Source organism: Oncorhynchus gorbuscha, linkage group LG08 (assembly GCF_021184085.1).
Source record: "Oncorhynchus gorbuscha isolate QuinsamMale2020 ecotype Even-year linkage group LG08, OgorEven_v1.0, whole genome shotgun sequence".
Classification (NCBI taxonomy): Eukaryota; Metazoa; Chordata; class Actinopteri; order Salmoniformes; family Salmonidae; genus Oncorhynchus; species Oncorhynchus gorbuscha.
Genome location: NC_060180.1, coordinates 9,190,584 through 9,204,403, shown reverse-complemented (window position 1 = coordinate 9,204,403; position 13,820 = coordinate 9,190,584). Strand labels below are relative to the sequence as shown.

Sequence of the window (13,820 nt, the reverse complement as noted above, 5' to 3'; positions counted from 1 at the left end):
CTAATCAACACTGCATTGTTTCATTTAACAGCAGTCTGTAGGCTACTGCAGCCAAATGTTATATGCCTTTATGACCTTTCCTGAATAATGATGCCAATACCTATTAAATGAGCTGGCAAAATCAGGATCTGTATCCTAGGATGAACTTTCTCTAGGCATGCTACCACCGTAATCCTGGGGCAAAGAGTACCATAGCCTATTAGTGTCCCATTCATCTAGAATCTAGAGCAGTGGTGTCAAATACACGGCCGCGAGGGCATCCAATCCGTTCCGCGGGTGGTTTGAGAATAAAAGAAAATTGTTTCAATGATAATGGACCTACATTCATATAGTTTCTGAACTGTGTCCAGCTAGCTAATAATCACCGGCATGAAAGCTAGATAGTCCGGGAACATCGAAAATAGTATAATAATATAAGGATGGATAGAGGACCATTTTCTGCACATTTTGGGTGAGGCCCTCTGGAACTCATTGAAGACCGAATGCAGCCCACGGGGCCAAATGAGTTTGACACCCCTGATCTCGCATGAGAGAAGGATGATGGTGAGAGGGAAGGGTAAAAGGATGAACAGAGGAATGAAGAGGGGTGGCAGCGGTGGTAAATGAAGCTAGCAGCAGTTTAACAACATCACCCTGTTTGTGACGCAGCACCCCAGCGCCACGTCCCAGATTGTTAGCAAACTGTGGTTTAATTATATCTGCATCTGGTTGGGTGGAAGTGGGACTTTGTCCTGGAGACAATTCATCAAAATACACAGACGGTATACCAAAATAAACATCGAGTTACGTTGAGACATTCAACAAAAACCACGTGGTGTCAGGGATGGTAATTGGAAGAGATGTTGACAGCAGGTCATACAACTGCTCAGCTACCAAAAGTCTACATAAGACATTAACTTTACAACCAGATGAGTGTACTCGCATGCTCCCTTAAGAGAGCTTGGCTGAAAAACTAGAACTGGCAATAGTACCATGTCAATTTTGAGACGCCATAGCCAGCATACATTTCTTCCAAATAGTCTGAATTAATCGAAGCTAACTCAAGAAATCTGTCATTAGTTTTGACATTTTTGCCAAAGAGATCTTAGACCTGCAATTTTACATTAACTAAGATGTTTGGTGGCGTATTCTTCAATTAAAAAATGTGCATGAATACTAGTCGTATCTTTTGAACAATTCCTACTGTTGACCAACAGACGAAGGGGCATATACTAAACCCAGTTGTTTCGTCTAGGAAGCATGCGGGACACTAAAGGATCTGTATCCTAAAGTCCATGGGGAATAAGAGCACCTCCTCCCAGCTGCCCACAGCACTGAGGCTAGGAAACACTCACCACCGATAGATCTACGATCATCAAGAATTTCAATAAGCGTTTTTCCACGGCTGGCCATGCTTCCACCCGACGACCCCTACCCCGGCCAACAGCTCAACACTCCCTGCAGCAACTTTCCCAAGCCCCCCCCTCCAGCTTCTCCATCACCCAAATCCAGACAGCTGATGTTCTGAAAGAGCTGAAAAGTCTGGATCCCTACAAATCTAGACCCTCTAAAATTATCAGCTGAAATTGTTGCAACACCCATTACTAGCCTGTTCAACCTCTTTCGTATCATCGGAGATCCCCAAAGTTTGTAAAGCTGCCGCGGTCATCCCCCTCTTCAATGTGGGAGACAGGTCTATAACCGTTTGGGTCTAGAGTATCTGTCCTGTCTTTCTAAAATCTTCGAAAGCCAAGTTAACAGATCACCGACCACTTTGAATCCCACTGTACCTTCACTATGCAATCTGGTTTCCAAGCTGGTCATGGATGCACCTCAGCCACGCTCAAGGTCCTAAACGATATCATAACAGCCATCAATACAAGACAGTACTGCGCGGCAGTCTTCATCGACCTGGCCAAGGCTATCGGCTCTGTCAATCACCGCATTCTTAGCGGCAGAGTCAATAGCCTTGGCTTCTCAAATGACTGCCTCATCTGGTTCACCAACTATCTCAGACAGTTCAGTGCGTCAAATCGGAGGGCCTGTTCGGACCTCTGGCAGTCTCTGGGGGTGCCACAGGGTTCAATTCTCATGCCAACTCTTTTCTCTGCGTATATCAATGATGTCGTTCTTGCTGCTGGTGATTCTCTGATCCACCTCCAAGCAGACACCATTCTGTATACTTCGGGCCATTCTTTGGACACAGTGCTAACAAATCTCCAAACGAGTTTCAATGCAATACAACATTCCTTCGTGGCCACCAGCTGCTAGTAAAACTAAGTGCATGCTCTTCAACCGATTGCTGCCCGCACCCTCCCGCCCGATTAGCATCACTACTCTGGAAGGTTCCGACTTAAAATATGTTGACAACTACCTAGGTGTCTGGTTAGACTAAACTCTACTTCCAGACTCACATTAAGAATCTCCAACCCAAAATTAAATCTAGAATTGGCTTCCTATTTGGCAACAAAGCCTCCTTAACTCATGCTGCCAAATATACCCTCGTAAACCTGACTATCCTACCGATCTAATTTACAAAATAGCCTCCAACACTCTACTCAGCAAACTGGATGTAGTCTATCATAGTGTCATACGTTTTGTCAACAAAGTCCCATTTTCTATCCACCACTGCAACCTGTATGCTCTCGTTGGCCGGCCCGCACTACATATTCGTCGCCAAACCCACTAGCTCCGCCTTACCTCAGCTCACGGGTCACCATAGCAACACCCACCCATAGCAAGCGCTCCAGCAGGTATATTTCACTGGTCATCCCCAAAGCCAACACTTCCTTTGGCCGCATTTCTTTCCAGTTCTCTGCTGCCAATGACTGGAACGAATTGGAGAAAAAATAAAATAAACTGAAGCTGGAGACTTATCTCCCTCTAACTTCAAGCATCAGCTGTGAGAGCAGCTTACCGATCACTATACCTGTACACAGCCGATCTGTAAATATCACACCCAACTACCTGCTCATAGTTACTTATCCTCTTGCACCACAGTATCTATACTTGCACATCTGTTACTCCAGTTTAATTGCTAAATTGTAATTATTTCACCTCTATGGCCCATTTATTGCCCTACCTCCCTACTCTCCTACATTTGCACACTGTACATAGAATTTTCTATTGTGTTATTGACTGTACGTTTGTTTATGTGTAACTCTGTGTTGTTGTTTGTCGCACTGCTTTGCTTTATCTTGGCCAGGTCACAGTTGTAAATGAGAACTTGTTCTCAACTGGCCTACCTGGATAAATAAAGGTGAGTGTATATATATTTTATTAAATGCGGACACCTTAAGTGTATTCAATTGGGAATACTCTGTGGCACTGTCCTGTTAACGATAGCTGTGCAAATGACAGGATAGATGGAAGGTTTCAGATTACTTTAGTTTATACTTACCGATTTACACAACCCTGCTTGTCCAGCTAGGGAGTGCTGTTTTACAAGACACAGCTGTACACCCCCTGCATCTAAACCAAGTATACAACCACACCCCCCTGCATCTAAACCAAGTATACAACCACACCCCCCTGCATCTAAACCAAGTATACAACCACACACCCCTGGGGAAATCTTTTCAAATGTTTTATCCCGGCCTGCCTCTAATGTAGGCTACAGTGTTTCCCCTAATAAATCTGTCATTTGTCAACTTCCTGCAGGGTGCACACCAAATACCAGCGAGACAGAGCAGTTGAAGGACAAACAAGGCTGCCACAGTGTCAAAGCCATTTCTTCTGGGCCCACACATCATAGCTGGGACACTGTCGAACAGACCGACAAACAGGGCCCTAATTTACTTAACAGGAAAATAAAAATTGGGTCCTTGCTATCTGGGATCCTTAGGATGTCCCTACGCAAGTCCAAAGGATCCCAGATAGCATTAACCATAAAAACAGCCACCAATCAACAAATAAGACAGCATTTTCCGGTCAGGTTTGTACGTCACGGCTGGTCGAGCAGTACTGCAGTCTCCCTTCCCTGTATTAGTACAGAGCTAAGAGGAGATTTACAGCGAGAGCTGTGTGGCCTCAAGGGAAATATCATTCCTGTTAGTTTACTACTCAATTGATACTCAGGATTCCAGTTGAAAAATGAAAGAATGTATAGAGGCTTTCTTGTAAACTCTTCCATAACCACATCTGTGAGTGAACTTTGTTCATAATTTTTGCAGCTGGCTTCTAGATGACTATTCAGTCATTCAGAGAAGAGCCTAGGGCAATAGATATGACTGAGAATGCAGCGTATGATTAGCTTAAGTCCACAAATTACTGTCCAATATAGCATCTAAAGCTGTGTGTTTGATCAAAGACAGAATAACGTACTAGCTAAAAGAGTAAGACAAGCCTTCTGATGTAGTTAAATAACACATAATGCTGTTCACAGGGAATGCGGCACAATTCTCAGAGTGACCAATACTACAAGCAATGTGGAGCGCGGGGATGGCGGGCAGAGTCGACTACGGCAGAGTCAGAACGTCATGTGGAGCGCGGGGATGGCAGGCAGAGTCGACTACGGCAGAGTCAGAACGTCATATGGAGCGCGGGGATGGCAGGCAGAGTCGACTACGGCAGAGTCAGAACGTCATGTGGAGCGCGGGGATGGCAGGCAGAGTCAGAACGTCATGTGGAGCGCGGGGATGGCAGGCAGAGTCAGAACGTCATGTGGAGCGCGGGGATGGCAGGCAGAGTCAGAACGTCATGTGGAGCGCGGGGATGGCAGGCAGAGTCAGAACGTCATGTGGAGCGCGGGGATGGCAGGCAGAGTCAGAACGTCATGTGGAGCGCGGGGATGGCAGGCAGAGTCAGAACGTCATGTGGAGCGCGGGGATGGCGGGCAGAGTCGACTACGGCAGAGTCAGAACGTCATGTGGAGCGCGGGGATGGCAGGGAGAGTCGACTACGGCAGAGTCAGAACGTCATGTGGAGCGCGGGGATGGCAGGCAGAGTCAGAACGTCATGTGGAGCGCGGGGATGGCAGGCAGAGTCGACTACGGCAGAGTCAGAACGTCATGTGGAGCGCGGGGATGGCAGGCAGAGTCGACTACGGCAGAGTCAGAACGTCATGTGGAGCGCGGGGATGGCAGGCAGAGTCGACTACGGCAGAGTCAGAACGTCATGTGGAGCGCGGGAGGGAGAGGATAGGCTCAGAGCACATCCTAGACCTTCTGTTGCTTTAGAGATGGAGAAGAAATACAAAGCAAACACACTGACCAAGCTTTAAGAAAGCAGCATCTTTAGGTTTGAGTCTCCATTTAAACCCCTGTAGGAAGGATCAAGAGGCTTTTTAGACGTGCTCTAGTGTACAAAACAGTGTACAAAACATTAACACCTTCCGAACAATGAGTTGCACCTCCCTTTGCCCCCAGAACAGCCTCAATTCTTCAGGGCATGAACTCTACAAAGGTGTCGAAAGTTTCTCAGGGATGCTTCGCACAGTTGCTTCGAGTTAAGCTGATGTCTTTTGGGCGGTGGACCATTCTTGAAACACACGAGAAACTGACGAGTGAAAAACCAGTGTGCATGGCATTTACTGTACTACCATACCCCATTCAAAAGGCTCTTAAATATTTTTTCACCCTCTGAATGGCACACATACACAACCCATGTCTCAAACCTGTCTCCTCCCCTTCATCTACACTGATTGAAGTGGTTTAACATCTGACATCAATAAGGGATCATAGCTTTCACCTGGTCAGTAGATCATGGAAAGAGCAGGTTCATGTTGTCCACTCACTGTATATCACATTTTACAGTGAAACAAAAACAGCATGTACTGTATAATATGTTACTTTGGATATTACATTAGGCCAATGTGTTTTCCATATTGTAACAGAAGCTCATTCGACTGACAAGCTAAGGACTTCAACTAAAACATCCACTCCTTTTTCTGTCAGTATTGTAGATAACCGAGGTATAAAATGAAACGTCTTAAAATAACCGATGTTCCCCTATACAGAGGCCAAGGCTGTGTGTAGCTGCTATTCTAGCAGAGGTAAAGCCCACAAGCCTGGAGATAGAAAAGCTCATTATATCAAACATCTGCTATATATATATAAATAAAGGCGAGAGAGAGAGACAGTCGGAGAGAGAGATGCTTCTGAAACTAGGGGCTTTGAGACCCTCTCATGTGAGACACACGAAACAGACACTCTTCCAGCCACACCCTGTAGCGCACTGGAGAGACAGACCAGCCTGGTCTGCTTTGGCCTAACTCAGTCTTCATAACAGTCATGAGAGAGTGAACTAACACAAACATGGCTTTGGGCTGTTTGATCTGGATTGTATATACATATCCAAACTCATGTTCCCAATGCATCCGGACCAAAATCCCTGCTCCCATGCCTTTCATCAGGCTAGAATGTGGGCTCGAGCCCTGGTACTTACCAAGACGGTCGCTGTACTGACAGTGTGGATGCCCCGCCTACACATTCTCAACACCACTTCATTTGTTTGTTTTCTTCACAACGTTAAACGCCAAGGCTCTTGATACAGGTCATGTTGAGACGAACCTCTTCTACAAAGATTATTCAGCAGACCAGCCTGCCTCACTCTGCTCTGTTAAGAGTAGTAGGTTTAGCCTCAACGGATCAACCGTTGTGACCTGAAAGATGATCCCATGTAGCAACACTTCAGTTGATTGGTGAAGCTGACATTTGTGTCAGAAAGTTTGTTTATTCTGAGGAGAACAGGCAAGACTAGGGGGAACCTACTATTGAAGATGCATTAGTCGTTTGTATGGGATTTTTTATTTACCTTTATTTAACCAGGCAAGTCAGTTAAGAACATATTATTTTCAATGATGGCCTGGGAACAGTGGGTTAACTGCCTGTTCAGGGGCAGAACGACAGATTTGTACCTTGTCAGCTCGGGGGTTTGAACTCGCAACCTTCCGGTTACTAGTCCAACGCTCTAACCACTAGGCTACGCTGCTTACTTGCAGGTTCCTTCAACAACACAACAATACATTATAAAAGATAAGAATACAAACAAAGTAAATGACAGTGGAATATATCATTTTTTGTATAAGTATAATACAGGAAGGCACAATTTATAGTCCAATGTTTACACATGTTTTGGGGGGAGGCAATGTATAAACTGAGCAGTATAATAAGAGTCTGGTAGCAGCAGTTGTGATTATATATATATACATTCCTCTGATATACCAACATCACATGGTCTCATTCCTTATACACCTTCCATGTGTGACATACCCAGGCACCTGGCTACATTCCTCAAATGGCACAGCTCCAAAATCACACAGGTAGGTTACACTTATTTGATAGTTTTACCTAAACTGAATCTGTAGTGTCGCTATGCCAACCTGAACCTGTACAGTGTCGCAATGCCAACTGAACCTGAAGGCCTGTACAGTGTAACTATGACTACCTCACACCCATCTGGTGACCTTACGTTTGATATTCATTAAGTCTACAGCCCTTGAGAGCATTTGAGGTTTTTCTTCCCTCCCAGAAGACTTGACTATCCACACTTACTTTGTATGTTGCCAAATGGCTGTCATTTCCTCTAGCGCCAGTACTTTCACTGCCAGACAGACATGAGGTCATATGATAGAGATTAATTCGATGCAAGCATCAGCAGCATCGTTTTTTTTCTACATCACGTCTGATAAACACAGCCTCCATCATTGCTGCAATTGTCTGTCATTTATGGACCTGCTGGTGGCCATTTTGAAATGAAGTTCGAAGAATGGCAAAGAGAGTCTTCCTGTTCTGAGACAAATCATTAAAACCTTTTGGGAGGCCTGACGTGTCATCAGGTTGCCATTCGTTTCTCTGGCCCTCCCTAACCTTCAGCAGAGCTCCAGGAAATGCAGGATTTCCACTTTCCTCCAAGCTCATATTACACCATTCTTCAGGGAGCAGAACTGTGGCCTCCCAGTCCTTCCATCCCTACACAGCCACCAATAAGGACGTAAGACTTCTGGTGTAGTGTGAAGTCTGAAGACATACAGTGCTGCCACCCGAAATACTGTCATGCTACCACTAGTAAAACACTTGACCTGACAGATAGTGTTTTTCATTATAGTAGCATTGCAGCACAAATGACACCAGAACGGAACTAACAGCCTCATCACTTCGATATACAGTACAATGAAAGCAGCACAACAGGCACGGTTCTCCACTGTGCCATTGTTTGCCTTGCACTGGGAATGCAGCAATGATTGGCACTTTAATAAAAGATGCCAACTTCCCTTCCTCTTTCACCCTGTCATCCATTTCAATAGTTGGTTATCCATTCATCATGACCCTGACAGCACATGGGGGTGGTGTAGTCTGTCTGTGGCATTACCAGGCTGATAACGCTATTAGGAGAGGTTTCACTGAACTGACACATTTAGCGCCAAGCAATCCTTTCAGTGAGGCATTAGAGCTGAGCCAATGTCCCCTACAAATGGACTGGCCACAGAAACCAAACCAACATTTTAAATCGGTGCCTTCAAGTCCAGTGCTAAACACCGAAGTGGGTACACACAGAGCGCTTATCATGAGCTAGTGTTCTCCCTGCTGAACGCAGACATATGTAGCCAAACGGGACAAATGTTAATTGGGTTAGCACCCTTCTGTGAACTACAGAGAAAGCTAATGTAAAAGTCCAATAAACGACAGACCAAATCTGCCACATTTCAACGTTGCACTCTCAGCCTTGCCACAATACTTGGGCGGTGTACCTCCCTGTTCCATATCGCTGTGTGGAGTGAAAGATTCCGTGCCGTCAGAGATGCTGGGATTCATATTAAAATCAGGGGACACTCAATCTCACGGTGACAACGGCTCAAAAGTCATGGGTTCCATAGGGTGTCTGAGGTCCAGAGGCCTCCGGTCTGTCAGTAGCATGCTAATGGAACCACAGCGTGAAGGGACTGACAACATGTATCATTCACTAACACCTCATCTCAAACATACTTTATTAGCTTACATAGTAAAATATCTTAATATCATAAATAATATCCCTCATTCATTCCCTGGTGCCTGCAATGATTTATGTGTGTGTCGACACATACTGTACATGGTGTTAGCATGAGACTGTCAATCAAATGTATTTATAATGCCCTTTTTATGTCAGATGACAAGTGCTACACAGAAACCCAGGCTAAACCCCCAAACAGCAAGCAATGCGTTTGAAGCACAGTGGCTAGGAAAAACTCCCTGGGAAGGCAGGAATCTAGGAAGAAACCTAGAGAGGAATCAGGTTCCGAGGGGTGGCCAGTCCTCTTCTGGCTGCTCATGCGTGTTCTGTGTTTGTGCGTGTCGCGCTCTGCTCTGAACATCTGTCCCCTGCTCCACCCACTGCCTCATGTTAGTTCCTGTTGTGACCTCCTGGTATGTCATAGTTCCACGCACAAGTCAACAACTAACTTTCCCCCAGGCCGTTGCTGCAAGTGAGAGGGTATTGTCAGTCAACTCACCTGGTTAAATAAAGAATAAACCAACCAAGCCCATAGGACCAGAGTCAACAAACAAAAAAAGCCAGAGAGAACAGATGCTCTTAGGCTGTGTTTGCATTATTCACTGAGACACGACTTATCTCAGCAATCTTGGGTGATGGAAGTCAAATCAAATTGTATTTGTCACATGCGCCAAATACAACAGGTGCAATGATTTACAGTGAACTACTTACAAGTCCTTAACCAACAATGCAGTTGTCAGAAAATAGAGTTCAGAAAATATTTAGTAACTAAACCACAAAAATAACAATAACGAGGCTATATACAGGGGGTAGCAGTACCGAGTGCATGTGCGGGGGTACAGGTTAGTCGAAGGTCATTTGTACATGTAGGTAGGGGTAAAGTGACTATGCATAGATCAGAGGTGCCACTTTGGTCTTTAGGTTTTGCACATAAGGGTAACAGGAGCAGCACTGACAGACCCAAACACACTTCAATGAGCAGGCAGGGCTGTGGCATGCAGGCAGACTGCACAGGACAGAGAGAGGCTCAGACGCTCTTCCCTCTGTTGGGAGTGTGCTCATCAAAGCCCTCTTTCATCCTCTAATGTGATGCAAAACAAGGCAACGTGAGACTCCGTCTGGTTAACAGCTCCAAAACATACCATCTAACACGGAGCAATGCTAGGGCTCTCCTACACTGTCAAATAGTTCCACAAGACCGTCTAACAGGGCACGATGCGATTTCTCTCCTCCTCCAGCACAATGCTGCTTACAAAGCCCCTTCCATGCCCCTCTCCTTAGCTCTCCTTTCCTGCCATTGTCTTGGAACAGCCAAAAGCTCCAGCCATGTCGTTTGGTGTTTTGGGGAGCGCTTAGGGTAGAGGGTTGAAAATTAGTGTTGAGAAGGGGGTGGAGAAGGGGGTCTCGTCTGAAAGGCACATTTTTAAATGGCTTTCCTTCCTGCTCCCCCCCCCCCAACCCCCTCATGGTCTCCCTAAAAAGGTGTCTCTTTACACGTGTAGCTGTCACCCAGTCCTCTTTCCTCCCTGCACAACATCAATATTTCATTAGGTGCTGAAGCACGGCCGTCATTACCTCATGATCTCGGAGCGCTCAGTGAATTAAGGAGGATGCTGGGACCTCCTATCAGACAGACAACAAAGTCCCCATCATCCTGAAATGTGCAAGTACTTCACCTGCCACCATGAAATCCCACGTCTTTATGAGCCTGATACTACAGAGCCTGCTGCTGTTCATCCACTAACATTAGTGTGCATAGCAACACTGGACAACACAGCCCTGGGATCTGCTCTGCCTTCCTCCCTACTAGTCTTACCTTGCAGCTGCTTAAAGCGGCCCTCCAGCTGGTTGTAGTTGAAAGCAGCCTGTTTGGCGGAGTAGCCCGGATCAGGGCCAGGGCTGGTGGCTAGAGAGGGGCCAGGCCCAGAAGGAGACAGGGCCCCTGGAGAGAGATGCCCTGGGGACAAGGGGCCAGGCATACTGGTCGCCCTCTGTAGCTCCATCAGTCCAGTAGAAAATAAAAGGGCTGGAGAAAGTGGAGTGAAGAGGGGTTCGCTGGTCCCCCCCTTCTAAAATAAGAATGTCCAGTGGTGGCTGAGATGTAAGAGGTAAGCTGGAAAAGTCCCTCTGTGGGAGATCCTGCAGCAGTCAGCCCCGGGGTCAAATGCTGGCTCAACAGCACCGCAGCATCACGCTTGCCTCAGACTTCTTTCCTCCCTTCCACAATCATCATCCCCCCATCCTCACACAACACAAGCAGGCTGCCGACACTCCAACATGCACAATAAGAAAGATAGTGCTGCGCTCCAATGTGGTAAAAGCCACAGAGGGGAAGAGAGACACACACACCGATTCAGAGAAAGAACACTGGACTCCGTACTCCTGCAATGAGCAGAAGACTGCTCAAACACTGCACACCTTTCAAACCTTAGGGAGGGGTGGGAGGAGCCAGCAGCCTGGAATTTCTTTAGCAGCCACTCACAGCCCTTGTGTTTAGTGGTGATGTCACAGCTGCATTACCATAAGGGGGAGTAGGTGGGAAAGAGGAGCAGAGGGCTGTACCAACTGGAAAGGGGGAGACTTGGCCGAGACCTTCCCCATTTCTAAGCACATTCGTAATATCAAGAGACAAAACATTCCATATTTCATTGAATCATAGATACACATGCAAAAAAAAAATACTTCCTGGCTGTGTCCTGCCAACACGTCCTGTTAGAGTTCACGGTAAAGCGCCTCCCCCCTCCTCACACGAGTGTGTGGGCCTCACTAAAACTTTTGAACAGCCATACAAAACCGGAAGAATTAGCTCGGTGTAATAATATCCTAGACAGTGAACAGGTCTCTCCAGTCCTTTCCTCTCCATTATTTAGCCATGTAGTCCACCTGACCCACCACTTGAAGTGAGGGGTTATTGCACACAATTGAGACTTATTGATAAAAAACATTACATCTCCATTTGCTTGGCTCTTCCTCTGACAATGGAAATCTATAGTTGTTAGACTAGTCCAACAGCACAATGCTCCCACCCATCTGAAACCCCTTCATGCAAAGCCCCCCTTAAATATATTTCAAAGCTGGTCTTTCTCAAATTCCAGGCATTTTATGGTATGAGATTTCATCAGTTTTAAAATGGAAGGCATGGCTTGGGGGGGGGGACAAAAAGGTTTCTACTCCCCAAAGCTCATGCGAATTCCCCCTAGCTGGCCCATTACTCCTGGCTATTTATACTGTAATATATCTAAACACCGCTACTGCTGTGGTCCTTCTGTAGCTCAGTTGGTAGAGCATGGCGCTTGTAACGCCAGGGTAGTGGGTTCGATCCCCGGGACCACCCATACGTAGAATGTATGCACACATGACTGTAAGTCGCTTTGGATAAAAGCGTCTGCTAAATGGCATATATTATTATTATTATATTAGGTTCTCACAGGGCAGTCAGCCTAACATTCACCAAAAACAGTCCCAGGTTAGGGCCCAGTCAGTCTGACATGGCTTTGCCCTAGTGACTGATCTGTCGTATCACTTCTCTCTAGAAATCATCTCTTCACAGGTCTGTTATTATGTATGCCTACCCGTTGTTCTTTGGGACCAGAGGGAATACATGAGAAATCTGTAGCTAAGTAGGCGGAGAAAGGCGCTTGCAAAGCCTGGATAGGTGGTTTCGATTCCCGTGACCACCCATATGTAAAATGTAGGACTAGGTCGCTTTGGATACATATGTGCTAAATGCTTGCCTGGTTACCCAATGAGGAATTGCATCGAAGTGCAGAAATTTTGCATTTGATTCAAGAAAGTTTCCTGATGACCTCTACAAGCCAGAATGTTGAATACGATCATATTTGAACGCATTTTACCAGTTCTGTGCGGTTGATCCTTTTGGTGGTAGGAATGAGAGACCATATATCCACAGGAAAGTACAATTGCCTCAACTTTTCAAACCACTGGTTGTGAGTTCAGATTTGTATCATCTGAAGCATACACAGAACCATGTAAACACGTGCAGGAGATGGTCATGCGTCTCCTGCATGTATTTTCATCTTGTGTGCATGCTTCAGGTGATACAAATCTGAACTCACAACCAGTGGTTTGAAAAGTTGAGGCAGTTGTACTTTCCTGTGGATATATGGTCTCTCATTCCTACCACTAAAAGCACCAACCGCACAGACAACCGTTAAAGTACGTTCAAATATTAACATTATGGCTTGTAGAGGTCGCGAGAGGAAACTTTCCTCATAAATAAAGATCATTTCTGCCCAACGTAGAATTCAATTCAACGTTGGGTAACCAGGCAACTAAATGGATATTATGTGTATTGAAAGTTGGGTTAGTGGGGTCTCTGCTGTGAGGAATGAGTGTGTGAGGTAAATTTAGGGGCCCCAACTTTCACTGGGGACGACATGTCCCCCCCACATTCTGAAATTGCATTTTTGTCCCACCCAGTTATCATTGGAATGTGATACAAAACGAGGCACGGTGTGCTTTAGGACCACAACCAAAGTTGCGCCCCTGGGTAAATGTATGGGGATAGTTGAATGAGCAAGGTAAACATGAGCAGTGATAAGTGGTTTTTAGTCAATACTGAAGTGAAAGAAAGCTGCATGTGAAGGGAAAACAGTATGGACCGAATGAAAAACTCCCCTATACGAGCTGCCCCAATTTCCTGCGTGGTCGGAGCACTAATCACAAGGCCTCCTCACGAATCCCCTTTGGAGAGCCTCTGTTCCACACAAACACACTATTCATTCAGTAAAACGTCCCTCTCCACTGTTTAACTTAAATACTCCCTCATTTAAAATACCATAGCCTTCATCTGAAACCGTTCCTATATTATCTAATTAATGCATTCAAACGCAATGGCTCACTACCACTGGTGGACTTACCATCAGGGCTCACATCAAGCTAGGCATAATAAA

General features: G+C 45.9%; 1 protein-coding gene across 3 annotated transcripts in view; it reads right to left on the bottom strand.

The window, feature by feature from the left end:
- Nucleotides 1–13,820, bottom strand: part of LOC124041168 (spectrin beta chain, non-erythrocytic 1-like) — a 126,234-nt gene that overhangs the window by 70,265 nt on the left and 42,149 nt on the right. Inside the window, exon 1 of one of the 3 annotated variants that reach the window (XM_046358419.1) lies at nucleotides 10,724–11,297. The exons of 1 other annotated variant lie outside the window; for it this stretch is intronic. In XM_046358419.1, the coding sequence (XP_046214375.1) occupies nucleotides 10,724–10,910 (187 nt within the window). In that variant the 5' untranslated portion in view covers nucleotides 10,911–11,297. Of the gene's footprint in view, nucleotides 1–10,723; nucleotides 11,298–13,820 lie in introns of those variants that run through there. One more of the 3 variants, XM_046358417.1, reaches the window with a different exon arrangement.